The sequence below is a fragment of the Podarcis erhardii genome, assembly GCF_964252035.2.
Source record: "Podarcis erhardii genome assembly, chromosome: 12".
NCBI lineage: Eukaryota > Metazoa > Chordata > Lepidosauria > Squamata > Lacertidae > Podarcis > Podarcis erhardii.
Window position 1 is genome coordinate 39,615,091 of NC_138513.1, and position 22,141 is coordinate 39,637,231.

The 22,141-nt window shown below is 43.7% G+C and overlaps 2 protein-coding genes across 2 annotated transcripts; both read left to right on the forward strand.

The window, feature by feature from the left end:
* The first annotated feature begins 16 nt into the window (after positions 1-16).
* LOC309325628 (syncytin-1-like) lies at positions 17-5,243 on the forward strand. The gene is made up of 2 exons (XM_081833797.1): positions 17-676; positions 3,567-5,243. The coding sequence occupies exon 2, from the start codon at positions 3,967-3,969 to the stop codon at positions 5,155-5,157; it is 1,191 nt and encodes a 396-aa protein (XP_081689923.1). The 5' UTR covers positions 17-676; positions 3,567-3,966; the 3' UTR covers positions 5,158-5,243.
* Positions 5,244-6,837: 1,594 nt separating this feature from the next.
* On the forward strand, positions 6,838-21,870 carry LOC309325663 (phospholipase A and acyltransferase 5-like). Its single transcript, XM_081833890.1, has 7 exons — positions 6,838-6,973; positions 9,932-10,019; positions 10,459-10,558; positions 18,022-18,290; positions 19,902-20,001; positions 20,422-20,690; positions 21,686-21,870. The coding sequence occupies exons 2-7, from the start codon at positions 10,011-10,013 to the stop codon at positions 21,692-21,694; spliced, it is 756 nt and encodes a 251-aa protein (XP_081690016.1). The 5' UTR covers positions 6,838-6,973; positions 9,932-10,010; the 3' UTR covers positions 21,695-21,870.
* The last annotated feature ends 271 nt before the right edge of the window (positions 21,871-22,141 follow it).

Here is a 22,141-nt window from a genome sequence, read left to right on the forward strand (position 1 = left end):
ACTGCATTTTCCTCTAAGACAAAAAGCACGAGCTAAGCAGTCCTCTGTAACAAAAACGCTGTAACAAACCCATAGCTGAGAACAGAAAAAGCTTTCGCTTCCCAGATCCCAGATAACCTTGTCCTGGTACATTGATTTGCAACATACTTCCGGAAGCAGAGCCAAAGACCGAAAAGCAACATTTCTATGTAAGAATCTGTGAAGGGGGAGAGGAAAAAAGGGGTTTGAAAAAAGGATAAAACCTGCTTGTAAAATGTTTTCGGTGCGGCCTGTCTTTTGTGAACTGAATCACACAGGTGCCTTCTGCCCCCCCCCCCCGGATGGCAGAATAAAACGCTCTTTCTCTGGATTAACCCCTTGGTGTTGTTTGACTCCTTTTGTCTCTGCTCGGGTGCAACAATTATTCCTACCCGTGGATTAAAAAGGGCTACATATTTCTGGTGCGTTGGCCGGGAAATAAGCACGTTCCCCGAGATCGAGGGACAAAAAGGTCCAGGGCGTCACTGCAAGGCGAGCAGCTCGGGATCCTGGGTCAACAGTTCCAGTGCACATCCTGCCAACTTCGTGGGAGGGACTGGCCACCCGTTCCTGAGTGGACACGCGACAAGTGACGGAGAGAAAGAGCAACGGCCGTGCAGAAAGAAGGTACCTCGAGAAAAAAGGTAAGCTCCACAGGGTATAGGTGGGAGCAAGCTCCACAGGGATAGGTGCGAGCAAAAAGAGAGCCTGATCAGCTCCGCCAGCAGGGTAGAAGAAGTGCCACTGGTTTTGGTGTCGCCCAGAAAAAGCAGCAAAGGGTGCTGCTGGGCCCCGGTCGAAGTCTAAGCGCTGCCGGTTATGGTTGGTTGTTGGTTTTGTGCCCAGAAGAAGCAGTAAAAAAGGTGCTCTTGGGCCCCGGTCGAAGTTGTGAAGCACTGCCGGTTGTGGTTTTTGTTTTGTGGTAAAAAAAGGGGATTGGGGGAGGTGCATGGGTTTTTCTGAATGTGCGTGTGGGGACACTCCAGTGAATGTTTTGAGTGTGTGGGACGTTGAAAGCAACGTCTGGCCTGTGACTGAGTGAAAAAATAACTTTAGGAGGGCTGAGTGTCCCAGTGTCCCCAGGATCCCAGAGTCATGAGGAATAAAAACAGTAAAACAATTCTTGAGACACCACTACAGAGCTTTCTGGAAAACTGGAAAAGTGCCACGAAAGCAGAAGAGTGGGGATGTAAACTCAAAAAAAAACAGACTCCAACATTTATGTGAGGTTGACTGGCCTTCGTATTTACCAGAATGGCCTCCTGGAGGATCTTTTGATCCAAACTTGGTCAACATTTTATGGAGTACCGTTTTCAAGGCCAACACAGATCAGATTCCCTATATTTCTATCTGGAAAGCCAATGTGGATCAAAATCCCTCATGGCTTCAGAAAAATAGAATTGTGACTGCCCAAGTCAAACTGTGTTCAGTACAATTACAAGTTAAAAAGCCACCATTTTTGCCAGTCCTAGAAGAGGAGATAATTACCCCCCCACCACCATATGCAGCAACTGCGCCAAGGCAACCAAATCTGGGAGCAAATAGGGCTGCTTCTCCGCCCAATGCCCAGACTGAGGACCCAAATGAGAAGATTCCCCCCTCTGCCCCTCCCCTACCCCCATTTGATGCAAGCAAGGAAGGTGAAGAGAAAGGTGATGATGATTATGATGATGAAGACTTCAGAAAAACTCTAGATAAAGAGATAAGATGGACTAGTAAGCTGTTTGACAGAGTGTTCCAGTATTTAGAACCGTTTAAGACAGAACTGGATGTGGCCCCCTGGGTTCTAGAAGCAGCCCAGTGCCAGGATGAGAATTGGAGAAAAAAGCAAAAGGTTTTGAGAACAGCGTGGGACAGGGCAACAAAACATGTAGAGACACTTAAATCTAAGGCTTTGTCCAAACCCACTGTGGTGGCCCCTCTCCAGCAAGTGTATGATCCTTTGGAACAGCCAAATGATCAGGGCGTTAGACCACCAAGGACCTTTACCATTCAACATGTCTCTTTTACAAGCTCCAATATTTGCAATTGGAAAAATCAAAATCCTTCTTTTGAGGAAAATCCTGCAAAAATAATCAGACTTTTTGAAGGTGTGTTCAAAACCTATATGCCTACTTATGATGATGTAAGTCAGCTTTTGTATACAATTCTGACCACTGAGGAGGTCCGCAAGGTAAATGCCTGTGCAAGGGAACAGCTCAAGGCAGCAAATAATACTGACGCTGCAATTGAGGTCTCTTACCCCAGGCGGACCCCCCCTTGGGATTACAATACTACGGAGGGAAGGGCGGCCTTACAGACTTATCACAGAAATGTTTTAGAAGGCATGAGACGGGCAGCGAAAAGGCCTACAAATATGGCGAAATTATCTGAGATTTTTCAGCTGCCCAATGAGCCTCCAGGAGTATTTTTGGAGAGATTAAAAGAGGCATTCCGCAAGTACACCCCCATAGACCCTGATGATGATGCCCAAGAGGTGATTGTAAAAACCACCTTTGTGATGCAAGCAGCTCCTGACATAAGACGTAAAATTCAAAAAAATGAGAATTTCATGGGAAATCGACTTGAATGGATGTTAACCCTTGCACACACCACTTATAATCAGAGGGGTGAAGAAACACAAATGCAGAGAGAGAAATACCAGACCAAAAAATTAATGGCACAAAGAGCTGGCCAGCAGCCAGACAGCCAGAAACAAGAGGGTGTCCACGGGAGGGGCAGAAGACGCCTAGGGAAGAAACCAGTGCGCCATCTGCAGGCAAGAGGGTCACTGGAAAATGGAATGCCCACAGGCCCCTCGCCCGACACACCCCACCCCCACAGGCTGGGAACAATAAGATTTCTCAAAAATGATTTCTTCTCATCTCTGTTCTTGCTCAAAGACTGTTGCAGCAAAGCAAGTGAACTAACTGTTTCTAACATTCATTCATGCAAGTAACAGGACATCAGCTTTTTTTCCCCCCTTGTGCCAGGCGCTTGGAGTAGTTTATCTCTTGGCAGCTATCTCAGAAGGACACTGCTGCATTCAGCCAGCTACTCTGACCTGCTACTGCCTGGAGCCAATTAGGATTTACAGTCAAGCAACATAAACCCAGAAGGCCAAGGGTTACCCACCCCCTTGCCCCTAGCACTAACCTGGAAAAGTGACTTTCTTAAAAAAGCAAGTGAACGCTTTCTGTGAACTTTGTCAAAAGTGTTTTTCTTTTAAAGGTGCAATTTTACTCTGAAAAAGGAGCCGCAGCATAACATAGGAATTTGAAACTTTGCCAGAAGCAAGGAGCGCATTGTTCTTTCTACAGACACTGGCAAATGAACTGAAATTTGCAACATGGCTTAAAGCTCTGAAAAAAATAGAGCAGAGAAAAAGACTTTAAAAAAAAAAAAAAAACTTAACCCAAGGAACAGAACTGTTAACCCCTTGTGAAGTTTCTTGCCATGTTATCCCCTTTGAGTTACTATGCCTTGTGTGTGAATGTTATCTATCAATTTGTTCTGTGCAGTCGCTGCCGTGTCTGTTTTTCTCTTCTCTTGACAGGTAAACCGGCCAGAGACTGTCCTGTTATCTACAGCTGTTAAAGTCACCGGCATCTGTGACACCTGATCTACACCACCCACCAGATTGGACCCAGACGCCCAGACGCTCCAGCATTGTTGGAAGGGACCCAAGATGCCAAACGCCCACCAGACGACCCGACGCCCACCAGACTGCAGCCCTGCAAATGTCACTCCGGAAGCTGACGCTTTGCACGGCTCAAGAATCCAGCATGGATTGAAAGAGGACATTTTCTCATTTTCTTTTATTTCCTTTTGCATAACTGAATTTTATTGAAGGTACCTGGGCCTGGTTTGCTTTATGCCACCCCTGCAGAGGAGGGTGTCTAGTGGATCTTTTCTTTCAGCGTAATTACACCCCAGCCCACTCTCTAGCACTTACCTAAGCCCCTCCCCATGCATACAATGGCTCAAATACGACTGTGGGTCCCCATGCTGGTATTTCTGCTGCCTTTGACCTTTGAAATGCCAATACCACTCACAGTGACCAGACAACTGCTGCAATTGTGGGGAGCCCACCACACATATAAGTGGAATCAGATTGCTGAGATGGTTGCGTTCTCTGCAAATCAGACCTATTGTGCTGTTTGCACTCTGGCCCCTGTAGATGCTCTGGGAGGAATGCCACTCCTCCCTGTGCCTTGGAATGAATCCTTGGTTACAACTCCACTTGTTGCCTTCCAGCCTCTGGGCAACCATTCTTCTTTATGGAATCATTCCGTCCCTTTCCAGGTTCACAGGATCACTGGCTGCCTTTGTGTCAACAAATCAAGTGATGCTCAGACCTATGTGGGCACTTCCCACTGTGATCGTATCTTCCCAGCCCCAACTAACATGCCTGAGTCCGAGACAGGAACCTTTTCTGGTTCCAATTTGACTGCATGCTTGGCCCACTTGCTGAGAGGCACCATATCTGCCCATGGTCAGGACGTTTACTGGGTGTGTGGCAGGAAGGCCTATCATGCCCTCCCAAGAGGATGGTATGGGGTCTGTTTTCCAGCCTACTTAATACCCCCCATGTGGATTCCTGACCAGATTGCCTCTGCACCCCCTAGAAGGAGGCGTTCGGCTGACCTGGCAACACTTGCAGGTGGCAGCTCCCAGAATTGGGGCAAAAATCAGTGGCCTCCGGAAAGGATACTGGCCCATTATGCTCCAGCCTCATGGAATCGGAGAGAGAAAATCTCTGGGGCAAGGGGGCCGATCTATAACTTGAACCGCATAATCAGACTCCAGGCAGTGGTAGAGATTGTTGCTAACACAACAGCCACGGCCCTTAGGCTAATTGCCACGCAATTGGATGAGACACGCAATGCGTTTCTCTCAGTCCGATTAGCGTTGGACTTTCTCCTGGCGCAACATGGCGGCTTTTGTGCAGTGTTAAATCTCACGGGTGGGGCCTGTTGCTTTAACATCTCTGATCATGGTGAGGCCATTCGCAATTTGGCAGCAGGACTTGAAACAGTGGCCCATATTCCTACCCAAACCTGGGAGGGCTGGGACATGTCATGGCTTGACTGGTTGCCAAACCTCGGATGGGCAAAGGCCTGTTTTTGCTACTGCTTGGCCCACTTTTCATTTTGCTGATTTCTCGCATGCTTCGCCCCCAGATTATAGCTCTGACCCGAGAATATCAGCCTGTGCCTTCCTGGGACGAGCCTTTTTGAGAAAAAGGCTGTCCAAAGTTGAGAGGTATGGAATGAAGGGGTACAGTTAGGGTTACCCCAGAAAGCCCTCGGCGTACGCATTTTAAAAACTGCATTTTCCTCTAAGACAAAAAGCACGAGCTAAGCAGTCCTCTGTAACAAAAACGCTGTAACAAACCCATAGCTGAGAACAGAAAAAGCTTTCGCTTCCCAGATCCCAGATAACCTTGTCCTGGTACATTGATTTGCAACATACTTCCGGGAGCAGAGCCAAAGACCGAAAAGCAACATTTCTATGTAAGAATCTGTGAAGGGGGAGAGGAAAAAAGGGGTTTGAAAAAAGGATAAAACCTGCTTGTAAAATGTTTTCGGTGCGGCCTGTCTTTTGTGAACTGAATCACACAGGTGCCTTCTGCCGCCCCGGATGGCAGAATAAAACGCTCTTTCTCTGGATTAACCCCTTGGTGTTGTTTGACTCCTTTTGTCTCTGCTCGGGTGCAACAATTATTCCTACCCGTGGATTAAAAAGGGCTACAGGGTCACGATCCCCAAATTTTCTTCCAATCCTTGGGAAGAATTTGTGTGCTAGTATCCAGTTACCATGTTTTTAAGAGGTTCCATAGATCTGTAAGTTACATTAAGCAACACAGAGTCCGTTTTAGAAACTATTCCTCCCTTCCCCTACTCATTGTGCTAATAGAACTTTTCAAATTGTGTTAAGGGTCTCAGAGCTTCATTTGATTAAAATAAATCCAGTTAGTATTAAGATTTGACACAGTTAAATTTACCGTACTTTTCTGTGTATTAGACGAGGGTTTTGTGCCAGAAAAGTAATTTTTAAAATGGGGGTGGGGGGATCTTATACATTGTCAGTGCATATTGGTGGTGTGGGCTTGTTTGTTTCTGCTCCCCAGAGATTGTAAGTGGGGAAAAAGCTGAACAGCTCTGGGCAATTTCCCTCCATTTTCTTAAGTTTGAGTCCCCAAAAATAGAGGGCGTCTTATCTATGGGGACATGTTATATACAGAAAAATATGGTACACGGTTAATAGATACAGGTTGATTGTTGATATAGAAATCTCATAATGTGCATAAACCTTTGGATTCCCATGGTTCAAATTGCTTATCTCTCCCTTGCTGGGGGAGGGGAGGAATCTGGGTGATGTGATATTGGGATTAATAGAAAAATAATAGGTGCAATCTTAGGTTGCCAGGTTTTCCATAGCCAAATAGTACAATTCTATATTTCCAGTATTGATTGAACTGCTTCCTTATTCCTATGTCCTTAGTGTAAACTTAAACGTAGAAGTTCAACACTCTGATTCTTTTTTGCTCTTTCAGAAGCAATTCTAAAGCGACGTACCTGTAATTCAATGAAACAGGTGGTATCCAGGAAAGCACACTGATTGTGGACAAGTGACAATGAAAAGGAAAGCATAGCCAATACAGTGGTACCTCGGGTTACATATACTTCAGGTTACAGACTCTGCTAACCAAGAAATAGTGCTTCAGGTTAAGAACTTTGCTTCAGGATGAGAACAGAAATCATGCTCCGGCGGCGCGGCAGCAGCAGGAGGCCCCATTAGCTAAAGTGGTGCTTCAGGTTAAGAACAGTTTCAGGTTAAGAACGGACCTCCAGAACGAATTAAGTACTTAACCCGAGGTACCACTGTACTGCAAATAGGTGTGGCGTTGGGAAGCAAATAAAAATCTTCTGTTGGACGACTTCCAGCTCTTGCGACTAAAAAAGGGAAACAGGTTAGTTTTTAATTTTGAAATGTATCGAGCTTCTAATAGTTGGGTGGCATATAGGTGGACGTTTACCTGTTTGTTTTTTATGACTGATTAGAAAAATGCCTATCATGACAAGGAGTATAATGTATATGGAGGTACAGTGGTGCCTCGCAAGACGAAATTAATCCGTTCTGTGAGGCTCTTCGTATAGCGGTTTTTTCGTCTTGCGAAGCAAGCCCATTGACAGCTTAGCGGATTAGCGCTATTAGCGGTTTAGTGGCTTTTAGCAGATCAGCTGATAAGCGGCTTAGCGGCTTAGGAAAAGGGGGGAAAGGGGGGAAAAACCTGCAGGAACTCGCAAGACATTTCGTCTTGCGAAGCAAGCCCATAGGGAAATTTGTTTTGCGAAGCGCCTCCAAAACGGAAAACCCTTTCGTCTAGCGGGTTTTCCGTCTTGCGAGGCGTTCGTCTTGCGGGGCACCACTGTATGTGGGAGCACAGGGTGGTGTCTTAGACTGACTCACAACTATTGGTCCATGTGGCTCAGTAATGTCCACACTGATTGGCTGGGGCTCTCTGGGGCTTCTGACAGAGGTCAGAATTTCCCCTGGAGATGTTGGTAGCTGAACCTAGGACCTTTGGCATAGTATTGAGTAAGGCCATTCCCTGTACAGTCCCCCTCAATGAAAGGAAGTGTTGTCCTATTCACTACCAAGTTCACAAGTCCAGTGCGTTAGTTTTTCTCATAGGAATGAATGGTAAAATAAATGAAAATGGGAGAAAACAAAACCAAGTGGTACAGTTAGGAATACCAGTGAGGTGAAGGGTCAGTCTCTTCAGTCCCTGGTGACCCCAGTCGTTGGAATTCAAGCAAACTTTTATTTGTGTCACACTGCCCTGGGATAATGTGGTACATTATTTTAAATGTAAGTGAATATTCCTGATCACATCTACTAAGAGGTTTCTATAAACACTAATCTCAGTATGATACTGCATAGGAAAAAGCAACAAAAAATTACCGGTATACAGTATAAAAATATTTTATTGTAAATTATTCTTATTTATTACCCACCCTCAACTATCAAAATTCAGGATAAAGAGGTGCATTTGCCAGAAGCTATATAATGATGGTGACAGGCACACCTCTGTTACGTTGCTTAGGGCTGCCACAAAAAATGGCCGATTTATATAAGGGGGAAATAGGTCCCTCCTCTTACGAAACATTTTACCATTGAGTGCGCACACATGTTTTGACGAATAATAATAATCATTTATTATTTGATGGCCTGAGGTCATCAATGCAAAGTACAAGATTAAAAATTTTAAAAGTACAAAAAATAAAGGTATTCTAAAAACGGTGAGACCATTCCTACACACTCAAAAGGCAATGAAACCATTCCTACCAAGGTACAAGTCGTAAATGACTGGGTTGTGCCTTGGGGAAAGCCTTCTTAAACAAAACTGCCTCCAACGTTCAGTAATGTTGAACAGAGTCCCATCTGTCTCAATATGTTTTTGCTTCCTGGTTTTGGATCCCATCTGAGATCAAAAGTGACAGAAGCTCTGGCCAAACCCACAACCCATAGCTAGTGCGCTGCTTTTGACTTGATGGGTTACAGATTATTCACATCTGATTTACAAACCCCATTTTTCATGGATGTCAGTGGGGTTCCTGCAAGCATTCCGGTTTTCGAAGTGAGTGTTCCGGTTTTCGAATGTTCTTTTGGAAGCTGAACGTCCAGCAGCCAATCAGAAGCCATACTTCAGGAGTTGAATGTTTTGGAAGTCGAACAGACTTCCGCAACAGATAAAGACGTCCCATTAGCTAAAAACAGATGCATGTTGAATACTTAAAACACACACACACAAATGGGACTCCTAAAATTGAAGGAGCACAGGAGCCACTGAAACTGAAGAAAGCGTGTCACATACCGGTCCACCCATTTGCAGCTTCAGAAATATGGAAATGGTGTTAATACAACTGAGCTCAAATTAGTTACTTGGCTCCAGTGCTACATTTAAAAAGGTAGAGCAAAATGCTGGTAGCGAACTATTAATTAGGCCTTATCTGGTTCAGTACTCTTAATTTTCAAATAAATTGGTGGTTGTTTAGCAGCTATTAATAAACCACTCTGAACAGCACATGGTCCTTAATAACCACTTCTTTGAAAGTGGATCGCAGTGACCCTGAGGAAGCTTTTTTCACATGGATTTGCTTAGCATTAGAGTATAACGGAACTTCATGTGCAGTAGGTGGGCTGCTGTTTCGGAACAATTACAGGGAGCCACAAACATCAGCCACATATCCGTTCTCCAAGACATCTGAACATGGCATTTCTTCATTTTGAAAATAAACAGACTGCCCCATTTGCAGGTGGGAAATGGGAAGGGCCATTTTTTCAGGTGGGGGTAAAGTCCTTCTCCATACTTCTTAAACTTCTGGAAACAAGATCAGGCCGAGGATCCAAGAGCTTCCTGGGAGCTCTTCAGAAGATTTCTAGGGTGTTTGATGCTGTGAATCTTTACCTACAGTCAACCCATATAACTATGCAAGTCCTATATCACAAAATGCCAATAGGTCTCCAGTGACTTCATTGCAATGCAAGCAGAACCTGAGGGCATTCTGAGCCCCTGAACTCCTCAATGCTTGGAGAATTGGGACACACACACACACACACAGAGAGAGAGAGAGAGAGAGAGAGAGAGAGAGAGAGAGAGAGGCAGGCAGACAAACAAAGACACTCATCGTCAAAGCAGGTACAAGGATCACAAAGAAACTGTCTGGAATGACCTCTAAAATGTTGGGATATTGGGGAGTTGGGGTGGAGGCTCTAGGCCTCTTTGGCATATGGAAAACTATCCTGGCAGGGAAAACGCGTTTCCTGCTGTTTTTCTACACTAAGGAAGTGTTGCCAGGAGATGTTATATTGACGTCAACTGTTGCCTTGCTGAGAACATGATTTTTCAAGGTTTTTTTAAAAGGATATAAAGTGAAAATGAAAATGAAAAAGAACAAAAGTATCTGAGGATTGAAAGGAGAGGACGGTGAGAGCAAAACATAATGGCTCAGGTAAGAACCCCTTTAAATAGGGGACATTTTCTATCAATCCCCACCCCGTCCAAAATACCTTCCCTTTGATTGTTTTCCCTTTGACTGTTTTTTCAACGTAAGAATTGCCACTTGACTTGCTGTCTGCCATACACTGCTATCTCTGGCTGCAAGCCAACGTGCAGTTTAGGAGCGAAATGTCATTGAAAACAGTGAGACTTACTTCTGAGTAAGAATACTTAGGATAGTATGATTTAGCTCCTTCCCCCTGCCTTGCAAGTCTGACTTAGAAAAACCGTGGTGAATAATCACAGGGTCGAAAGGTTGAAAAATTCATCTACTTGTGGGGTGATCCTATGTATTTGGCAATGTGTTTCATTGAAGCTAGTGGGACTTACTTCTGAGTAAACTTGCACAGCTGTTTAGCCAAGGAAAACATGGGCTCACTTTCTTCTTGCAGAGCCCAAAGCCTGGAGACCAGATTGAGATTTATCGAATTGGTTACCAACACTGGGCTATCTACGTAGGCGATGGATATGTGGTCCACCTGACTGCTGCAGGTAAGAGCTTCTCATTATTTCCTAGAAAGGGTGATTTTATGAGAGGGAAGAATAAGATAGAGAACATTGGCAGATTACCCCTGAAGAAACACAGCCCTTAAGGGGCGGGGGAGGTTCCCCACCACTGGCTTAGGGACTAATTGTTGCTGGAAGTTCTATGTCCTGATACTTGCAATTGTTGTAAGCAAGTTACAGGACTGCTTCGTAGCCAAGAGATTGCTTTCTGGTTGGTTGTAAGTTGTTTTGGGTTGCCTTGGGCAAGATAAGAGTGACTAACAATTTTTAAAAAAATAATAGTATTTGTCAAAACAACAACAACTGATGTCTTCTTGAAGACAATATTGTTGATGAAATGCAGGGAATCCACGTCTAATGGTCACTGTCTCTGAGTTTCTTTTCTCTCTCTGTTCTTGAGATGAGGTTATAGGAATTTCTCCCTCTATTCGCCTGTCTGCCAACACCAAAAAGGCAGTGGTGAAGAAAGAAAAGCTTTCAAAAGTGGCAGGAAACGACTACTGGAAGGTCAACAACGAGAAGGACAGAAAATATAAAGCCAGGCCTGTAAGCAAAATAATTAGCACTGCAAATGAATATGTTGGGATGGAGATAGACTACAATGTGGCCACGATGAACTGTGAACATTTTGCCGCCCAACTACGATATGGCAAACCTCACAGTAGACAGGTGTGTAGAATTCATTCATGTTTTCGTAATGGCAATCTGTGCTGTGATATTGAAATTCATTCTTAATTCCTGATCCTGGAAAAATCAAGTGAGATTAAGAAGCAGGTAATTTAATTTATTTTTATGTGGATTTAATTTCTAACCCCCATTTACAAAGATGGGGAGCAGAACGGAACATTTACTTGGAGTATGTTGAAGTACTGCAAACCAGAACAACAAAAAAATAGATATCATAATATTTAAAAATAACTTCAGTTCATACATTCAAATTGTCTGAAGTGACAAATGAGAAGACTAAAAACTCCGAACTCAGGTTTCCAAATTAATGTACCCTGATGAAAAATGTTGGGTCTCTATTCCTTAAATATTTTTCACCACAGAACTCAGATTTTTGCACCAAAGCATGTTCTGTTACTTGGAATTAATTTTTAAAGCATATTTTAAACCCAGAGTTAATTGTCTTGGAATTTGAGAGTTTCAAATCTAGCTATTTTCTGTCGCCAAAAGAAACATTTAAAGCAATGTTTCATATCAACTCTGTTGTGAGAAATGAAGGACCATCGGTCACTGTGAATAAAAATGCTTAAACCTCTTATTTTTTGCAGGCGGAAGTCGGTCTCTGGGCGACATTCGCTGCTACTGTAGGAGCTGTGGTCACGGGTACAAGCTTGGTAGCAGCTGTAATCATTAGTAAACGCCATTAGTCAGTGTTCAATATATGAAGAGACATGTGAACAATCTAAAAGACTGTTGGAGGACAATCCTAGGCTGGCTTCTAAGAAGATCCCATTTTAAAAGAACAACAGTTATTGAATAAAAATAAAAACATCAAATCAATCAAGAGTTAGGTTTTCTGTCTTTATCCATTGCTCTGAATTGTGGAGGATGGCTCTGTTTCAGTTTCTGCATTGTTTTGTAAAGTGCAGATTAGTTAAGAATTTGAATGTGAATTGAATCAAATTTCTCCCTGCTGCCTCTAGATGTGGTAGAGGACACTGATCAACGTTGAAGTAAGGTTCAACTTACTTGAAGTCTGGTCAACCTTTGTACTTGGAATGGAGGATGCCGCCATCTTGTTTCAGGCCACCCTTGAGACATACCACGTTTCGCTGCAGGCCTTGGTTTGTTAAAAATCAATACGTGCCTGTATAAAGAATTCCACAACAGTGTAGCTTGTGAATTCATTGGTACAGTCATACTGAGTTGCAGATCTCCTTTTTGAAGGGAGTTGACTTCTTCTTCTTCTTCTTCTTCTTCTTCTTCTTCTTCTTCTTCTTCTTCTTCTTCCTTTAAGAGTTCTGCCAGTAAAAGTTTGAATAATATTTTAATGGGTCTGGACAATGATCTATTCCAAAAGGAGTCAGTTCTTATGCTTCCAGTCACTTCAAACTGCACAATATTAATATCATAGACAAACAACTCTGTGGTTGTCCAATTCTTCAGAGTGAACATAACCCAGAAGGCCTCCATATATTGTGTCAGACCATTGGTCCATTTCGCCTGAGGTAACCTGAGGTAGCCAAAACGAGTCATCTCCTGACACATCATTGCATCAATGTGGCTTAATAAAGTGGGTGAGCAGTTTTTTAAAGCTCTCACACCTGGCATGGAGTCAAGTCCAGCCTTTCCATGAGACAAGGCAAAGCAATTTGCTTCAGGCGGCAGATCCAACCCCCGCCCCACCCCCTGCTGCCAGTCTGGCCACAGCCACCTGTACCACCACTGCCGTGGGTGCAGCCATGGGTGAAGGCAGCAGTGTGAGCACAATGGTGGTGGCAGGGAGGGGGCCCAGATCTGTGTTGGGGGAGCATTTTACACTGGGTTTAGGGTGGTGCAGGCAGTTCCCCCTTGCAAGGTGCCTAAGCCAAGGGGGAGGGAAATAACAACAACAATAATAATATCATCAATAATGAGTGCTATTTTTCTAGAAAAAGAGGTGCTGGAACTCTTCATGACCACCTCCCTTATTCTCTTAGAAATAATAATACTAATTATTATAATAATTATAATAATAATAATTAAAATAATTTATTTATACCCCGCCCATCTGGCTGGGTTTCCCCAGCCACTCTGGGCAGCTTCCAACAGAATATTAAAATACAATAGTCTATTAAACATTAAAAGCTTCCCTAAACAGGGCTGCCTTCAGATGTCTTCTAAAAGTTTGGTAGTTATTTTTCTCTTTGACATCTGGTGGGAGGGCGTTCCACAGGGCGGGTGCCACTACCGAGAAGGCCCTCTACCTGGCTCCCTGTAACATGGCTTCTCGCAGCGAGGGAACCGCCAGAAGGCCCTCGGCGCTGGACCTCAGCATCCGGGCAGAATGATGGGGGTGGAGACGCTCCTTCAGGTATACTGGACCGAGGCCGTTTCGGGCTTTAAAGGTCAGCACCAACACTTTGAATTGTGCTCGGAAACGTACTGGGAGCCAATGTAGGTCTTTCAAGACCGGTGTTATATGGTCTCGGCGGCTGCTCCCAGTCACCAGTCTAGCTGCCGCATTCTGGATTAGTTGTAGTTTCCGAGTCACCCATGTAGAGTGCATTGCAGTAGTCCAAGCGGGAGATAACCAGAGCATGCACCACTGTGGCGAGACAGTCCGCAGGCAGATAGGGTCTCAGCCTACGTACCAGATGGAACTGGTAAACAGCTGCCCTGGACACAGATTTGACCTATGCCTCCATGGACAGCTGTGAGTCCAAAATGACTCCCAGGCTGCGCACCTGGTCCTTCAGGGGCACAGTTACCCCATTCAGGACCAGGGAGTCCTCCACACCTGCCCGCCTCCTGTCCCCCAAAAACAGTACTTCTGTCTTGTCAGGATTCAACCTCAATCCGTTAGCCGCCATCCATCCTCCAACCGCCTCCAGACACTCACACAGGACCTTCACCGCCTTCACTGGTTCTGATTTAAAAGAAAGGTAGAGCTGGGTATCATCCGCATACTGATGAACACCCAGCCCAAACCTCCTGATTATCTCTCCCAGTGGCTGCATGTAAATGTTGAAAAGCATGGGGGAGAGGACAGAACCCTGAGGCACCCCACAAGTGAGAGCCCAGGGGCAGATCCAACCCCTGCCCCACCCCCTGCTGGCCACAGCCACCTGTACCACCACTGCCGTGGGTGCAGCCACAGGTGAATATAGTAGTGTGAGCAGAATGGTGGTGTCAGGGAGGGGGCCCAGATCTGTGTTGGGGGAGCATTTTACACTGGGCTTAGGGTGGTGCAGGCAGTTCCCCCTTGCAAGGTGCCAAGCCAAGGGGGAGCGAAATAATAATAATAATAATAATAATAATAATAATAATAATAATAATATCAATAATCAGTGCTATTTTTCTAGAAAAAGAAGTGCCGGAACTCATCATGAACACCCCCCTTGTTCTCCAAGACATCTGAACATGGAATTTCTTCATTTTGAAAATAACCTGACTGCCCCATTTGCGGGTGACAAATGGGTAGGACCATTTTTTTCAAGTGGGGGTAAATTCTTATGAGAAGCGCTTCTCCATACTTCTTAAACTTCTGTAAACAAGATCAGTCTGAGGATCCAAAAGCTTCCTGGGAGCTCTTCGGAAGAATTCTAGGGTGTTTAATGCTGTGAATCTTTACCTACAGTCCACCCATATAACTATGCAAGTCCTATATCACAAAATGCCAATAGGTCTCCAGTGACTTCATTACAATGCAAGCAGAACCTGAGGGCATTCTCAGCCCCTGAACTCCTCAATGCTTGGGGAACTGGGACACACACACACACACAGAGAGAGAGAGAGAGAGAGAGACAGACAGACAGACAGACAGACAGACAAACAAACAAACACACTCGTCGTCAAAGCAAGTACAAGGATCAGAAAGAAACTGTCTGGAAGACAGAGATAGCTGCAGCTTCTAGGATGCAGCAATTGTGAAGGGGAAGTCTTCCCCATCAACTGTACACCCATGCCAAGGAAAAGCATCTCCTGCTTGAGAGGTGGTGAACGTGTGACCCTGCAGACATGGGCCATGCTGATGGGCAATGGAATCCAACAATATGTAGAGAGCAGCATGTTGGCTACCCCTGCCTCAGTCAGAGATTGTGGTGAATGGGTCTTGTAGGGCAGGAAACCATTGCAGAACAGCCAGACCATAAATATAAGGAGCATAGCAGGATGGGAGGACAGGAAAAAAATGATATGGTTATTTTCCTTTTTGTTGTGTAATTGGGTAGAAGTCTTTTCCTTACACTTCTAGAAGTGAAAGGAACCAGGAATGACCTCTAAAATGTTGGGATATTGGTGAGTTGGGCTGGGGGCTCTAGGCCTCTTTGGCATGTGTAAAACTATCCTGGCAAGTGTTGCCAGGAGATGTTATACTGATGACAACTGTTGCCTTGCTAATAACATGTTGTTGTTTTTTAAGGCTATAAAGTGAAAACGAAACTGAAAAAGATCTATAAATATCTGAGGACTGAAAGGAGAGGACGGTGAGAGCAAAACATTATGGCTGAGGTAAGTACCTCTTTGCATTGGGGACACTGGCTATTGATCCCACCCAGTCCAAAATACCTTCCCTTTGATTGTTTTCCCTTTGACTGTTTTTTTCAAAGTAAGAGTTGCCACTTGACTTGCTGCTTGCCTTACACTGCTATCTCTGCTGCAAGCCAACATACGTTGAACACAGTGAGACTAACTTCTGTGTAAGAATGCTTAGGATAGTTTTGTCTCTAGCTCAGAGCTTTCCAAACTGTGTGTTGCGACACATTTGTGTGTCGGCTGCAGTGTGTCAGTGTTTTCATGAGAATGGTCCCTGCGCTCCACCCAGGCTGGAAAGGGGTTAGTTTAACCTCTGGTATGCTAGTGAAACTGAATTACTGTGTCACAAAATGCTGCATGTATAAAAAGTGTGTCACCAGCAAAAAAAGTTTGGAAAGCTCTGCTTTAGCTCCTTCCCCCTGCCTTGCAAGTCTGACTTACAAAAACTGTGATGAACAAACACAGGATCCAATGGTTGAAAAATTCATCTACTTGTGGGGTGGGGGAAGAGAGCGAGGCTCCTGCAAGCCATGGATACTAAGTTTTGATTTCTGACAAAAAGAGAGCTTGGAATGAAATCCACGATAATAGCAGCAACTCAGTAAAGTGCTGGGCTCTGTACTGTTTATATGCTTGTAATTGTAAGTTTTCTTGACTTAAATATTTTTATTTAAGTTTGCTTGACTTTCATTTTTATACTTTATTTTATTGTGCAATAGTTGAACTGATTTTTGTTTCTGCCTTCGGCTTGTTATAAAACCAATAAACATTTCATCTTTAAAAACCAGTAAGCTGCTGGACACTAGAGCTGGGAAGAAAGGAAAGCAGACCTCAAGAGCAGGAAAGAGCTAAGAATAGGGGGGTTTCCTCAGTGGAGGGGTTTCCATCTGGCCTTGCAGCATGTGTTGGCAGAACATGAGAATAGCCTGCTAGATCAGGCAATGGCCCATCTACCTAGTCCAGCATCCTGTTCTCATAGTGGAGCAGGTGGCGCTGTGGACTAAACCACTGAGCCTCTTTGGCTTGCTGATTGGAAGGTCAGCGGTTCGAATCCCTGTGAGCTCCCGTTGGCCTGTCCCAGTTTCTGCCAACCTAGAACTCTGAAAGCATGCCAGCACAAGTTGATAAATAGACGCTGCTGCAACAGGAAGGTAAGCGGCGTTTCCATGCGCTCTGGTTTGTGTCACGGAGTTCCATTGTGCCAGAAGCGGTTTAGTCATGCTGGCCACATGATCCAGAAAGCTGTCTTGTGGACCTTCCCGTCGCAGCGGTACCTATTTACCTGCTTGCACTGGCTTGCTTTCAAACAGGATACTGCTAGCAGCAGTAAAGGTTTAATAAAAATGAACCGTGGACGGGGGAGAAGGGAAGTCAATGGAAAAAGAATGGTTTGTATTTTGGCTTAATATTATTGGGCAAATTTGTAAAATAGAAAATGATAAATACAATAAAAAAGGTAACGATGCCACAGAGTGAGGTCTGGGATAAATATTTGTCCTCTAGATGTGACTGGATTGCAACTCTCATCAACCCTAGCAACTATAGCTAATGTCCAGGGACTATGGGAGCTGTAGTCCAGCAACATCCGGAAGGCCACATGTTCTCCATCCCTGAGCTACAGTATAAAAGAAAAGGCTGCCTCTGTGGCTGTGATCCTATGTATTTGGGAGTATGTTTCATTGAACCTAGAGGGACTTACTTCTGAATAAACTTCACAGCTGCTTTACAACAGAATACATTTGCTCCGGGAGAGACCAAAGCCTGGAGACCAGATTGAGATTTATCGAAATGGTTACCAACACTGGGCTATCTACGTAGGCGATGGATATGTGGTCCACCTGACCTCTGCAGGTAAGAGCTTCTCATTATTTCCTGGAAAGGGTGATTTTATGAGAGGGAAGAATAAGATAGAGAACATTGGCAGATTACCCCTGAAGAAACACAGCCCTGGGGGGGGGGGGGAAGGTTCCCAACCACTGGCTTAGGGACTAATTGTTGCTAGAAGTTCTATGTCCTGATACTTGCAATTGTTGTAAGCCAGTTAGAGGACTGCTTTGTAGCCAAGAGATTGCATTCTGGTTGGCTGTAAGTTGTTTTGGGTTGCCTTGGGCAAGATAAGAGTGACTAATAATTTTTAAAAAAATAATAGTATTTGTCAAAACAACAACAACTGATGTCTTCTTGAAGACAATGTTGTTGATGAAATGCAGGGAATCCAGGCCTAATGGTCACTGTTTCTGAGTTTCATTTCTCTCTCTGTTCTTGAGATGGGGGTATAGGAAATTCTCCCTCTATTCCCCTGTCTGCCGACACAAAAAAGGCAGTGGTGAAGAAAGAAAAGCTTTCATATGTGGCGGGGATGAGCAGATGGAAGGTCAACAATGAGAAGGACAGAAAATATAAAGCCAGGCCTGTAAGTGAAATACTTAGCACTGCAAACGAATATGTTGGGACTGAGAGAGACTACGACGTGCTCAAGATGAACTGTGAACATTTTGCCGCCGAACTACTATATGGCCTACATGACAGTGGACAGGTGTGTAGAATTTATTCACGTTTTTGTAGAGGCAATCTGTGCTGTGATATTGAAATTCTTTCTAAACTTTTGATCCTGGAAAATTAGGTGAGATTAAGAAGCAGTTAATTTACTTTATTTTTATGTGAATATAATAGTTGAGGAAAAACTGCCAAATGATAGATGTAAAATACTAATAAAAGCTAATAAAAGACTGATGAAAATAATAAAAACCGCACGACTGATGCGGAGCTCACGCCGATGCTACCACTAACAACGCCATCTTTACTTGGAGTATATTCAAGGACTGCAAACCAGAACAGAAAAAAATGTATATCATAACTTTTAAAAATAACTTGAGTTCACACATTCAAATTGTCTGAAGTGGGGTGCGGGAAAAGAGCGAGGCTCCTGCAAGGCATGGATACTAAGTGATTTCTTGCAAAAAGAGAGCTCTGTACTGTTTGTATGCCTGTAATTTTATGCAGGTTTTCTTGACTTAAATATTTTTATTTAAGTTTGCTTGACTTTCATTTTTATACTTTATTTTATTGTGCAATAGTTGAACTGATTTTTGTTTCTGCCTTCGGCTCGTTATAAAACCAATAAACATTTCATCTTTAAAAACCAGTAAACTGCTGGACACTAGAGCTGGGAAGAAAGGAAAGCAGACCTCAAGAGCAGGAAAGAGCTAAGAATAGGGGGGTTTCCTCAGTGAAGGGGTTTCCATCTGGCCTTGCAGCATCTTGCAGGTGGTCATGTGGTGCTTTTTTCAGACTTAAAGAACATGAGAATAGCCTGCTAGATCAGGCAATGGCCCATCTACCTAGTCCAGCATCCTGTTCTCATAGTGGAGCAGGTGGCGCTGTGGACTAAACCACTGAGCCTCTTTGGCTTGCTGATTGGAAGTTCAGCGGTTCAAATCCCTGTGAGCTCCCGTTGGCCTGTCCCAGTTTCTGCCAACCTAGAACTCTGAAAGCACGCCAGCACAAGTTGATAAATAGACGCTGCTGCAACAGGAAGGTAAGCGGCGTTTCCATGCGCTCTGGTTTGTGTCACGGAGTTCCATTGTGCCAGAAGCGGTTTAGTCATGCTGGCCACATGATCCAGAAAGCTGTCTTGTGGACCTTCCCGTCGCAGCGGTACCTATTTACCTGCTTGCACTGGCTTGCTTTCAAACAGGATACTGCTAGCAGCAGTAAAGGTTTAATAAAAATGAACCGTGGACGGGGGAGAAGGGAAGTCAATGGAAAAAGTATGGTTTGTATTTTGGCTTAATATTATTGGGCAAATTTGTAAAATAGAAAATGATAAATACAATAAAAAAGGTAACGATGCCACAGAGTGAGGTCTGGGATAAATATTTGTCCTCTAGATGTGACTGGATTCCAACTCTCATCAACCCTAGCAACTATAGCTATTGTCCAGGGTTATGGGAGTTGTAGTCCAGCAACATCCGGAAGGCCACATGTTCTCCATCCCTGAGCTACAGTATAAAAGAAAAGGCTGCCTCCATGGCTCTGATCCTATGTATTTGGGAGTATGTTTCATTGAACCTAGTGGGACTTACTTCTGAGTAAACCTGCACAGCTGTTTAGCCAAGGAAAACATGGGCTCACTTTCCTTTTGCAGAGCCCAAAGCCTGGAGACCAGATTGCGATTTATCGAAATGGTTACCAACATTGGGCTATCTACGTAGGCGATGGATATGTGGTCCACCTGACTTCTGCAGGTAAGAGCTTCTCATTATTTCCTAGAAAGGGTGATTTTATGAGCGGGAAGAATATGATAGAGAACATTGGCATATTGCCCCTGAAGAAACACAGCCCTTAAGCGGGGGGGAGGTTCCCCACCACTGGCTTAGGGACTAATTGTTGCTGGAGGGTCTATGTCCTGATACTTGCAATTGTTGTAAGCCAGTTAGAGGACTGCATAGTAGCCATGAGATTGCATTCTGGTTGGTTGTAAGTTGTTTTGGGTTGCCTTGGGCAAGATAAGAGTGATTGATAATTTAAAAAATAATAATATTATTTGTCAAAACAACAACAACAACAACTGATGTCTTCTTGAGACAATGTTGTTGATGAAATGCAGGGAATCCAGACTAATGGTCACTGTTTTTGAGTTTCTTTTCTCTCTCTCTTTTCTTGAGATGGGGGTATAGGAATTTCTCCCTCTATTCCCCTGTCTGCCAACACAAAAAAGGCAATGGTGAAGAAAGAAAAGCTTTCAGAAGTGGCGGGGGGAAACAACTGGAAGGTCAACAACAAAAAGGACAGAAAATATAAAGTCAGGCCTGTAAGAGAAATAATTAACATTGCAAACCTATGTGTTGGGATGGAGATAGACTATGACGTGCTCACAATGAACTGTGAACATTTTGCCGCCCAACTACGATATGGCCAACCTGACAGTGAACAGGTGTGTAGAATTCATTCACGTTTTTGTAGTGGCAATCTGTGCTGTGATACTGAAATTCTTTCTAAACTACTGATCCTGGAAAAATGAGGTGAGATTAAGAAGCAGTTAATTTACTTTATTTTTATGTGGATTTAATTTCTAACCCCCATTTACAAAGATGGGGACCAGAACGGAACATTTACCTCAACGGTGTATGTTGAAGTACTGCAAACCAGAACCAAAAAAAAAAAAAAAAAGATATTAAAACATTTAAAAATAACTTGAGTTCATACATTCAAATTGTCTGAAGTGACAAATGAGAAGATTACAAACTCCCAACTCAGGTTTCCAAATTAATGACAGGCTTGTACCCTGATGGAAAATGTTGGGTCTGTATTCCTTTAATATTTTTCAAACTATAACCACAGAACTCAGATTTTTGCACCAAAGCATGTTCTGTTACATGGAATTAATTTTTAAAGCATATTTTAAACCCAGAGTTAATTGTCTTGGAATCTGAGGGTTTGAAATCTGGCTATTTTCTGTCTCCAAAAGAAACATTTAAAGCAATGTTTCATATCAACTCTGTTGTGCGAAATGAAGGACCATCGGTTACTGTGAATAAAAATGCTTATATCTCTTATTTTTTGCAGGCGGAATTCGGTTTCTGGGGGGCAATCACTGCATTTATAGGAATTGTGGCCACGGGTGCAGCTGCAATCATTAGTAAACGCCATTAGTCAGTGTTCAATATATGATGAGACGTGTGAACAATCTAAAAGGCTGTTGGACGACAATCCTAGGCTGGCTTCTAAGAAGATCCCATTTTAAAAGAACAACAGTTATTGAATAAAAATAAAAACATCAAATCAATCAAGAGTTAGGTTTTCTGTCTTTATCCATTGCTCTGAATTGTGGAGGATGGCTCTGTTTCAGTTTGTGCATTGTTTTGTAAAGTGCAGATTAGTTAAGAATTTGAATGTGAATTGAATCAAATTTCTCCCTGCTGCCTCTAGATGTGGTAGAGGACACTGATCAACGTAGAAGTAAGGTTCAACTTCCTTGAAGTCTGGTCAACTTCTGTACTTGGAATGAAGGATGCCGCCATCTTGTTTCAGGCCACCCTTGACACATACAACGTTTCGCTGCAGGCCTCGGTTGTTAAAAATCAATACGTGCCTGTATAAAGAATTCCACAACAGTGTAGCTTGTGAATTCATTGGTACAGTCACACTGAGTTGCAGATCTCCATTTTGAAGGGAGTTGACGTCTTCTTCTTCTTCTTCTTCTTCTTCTTCTTCTTCTTCTTCTTCTTCCTTTAAGAGTTCTGCCAGTAAAAGTTTGAATAATATTTTAATGGGTCTGGACAATGATCTATTCCAAAAGGAGTCAGTTCTTATGCTTCCAGTCACTTCAAACTGCACAATATTAATATCATAGACAAACAACTCTGTGGTTGTCCAATTCTTCAG

Coding starts and splice junctions, on each gene's coding strand:
- LOC309325628 (XM_081833797.1), top strand. CDS start 3,967: ATGCATACAATGGCTCAAATACGACTGTGGGTCCCCATGCTGGTATTT.
- LOC309325663 (XM_081833890.1), top strand. Junction 18,291..19,901: donor GCCTACATGACAGTGGACAG/GTGTGTAGAATT, acceptor TTCCTTTTGCAG/AGCCCAAAGCCTGGAGACCA. Junction 20,002..20,421: donor GGTCCACCTGACTTCTGCAG/GTAAGAGCTTCT, acceptor TCTTTTCTTGAG/ATGGGGGTATAGGAATTTCT.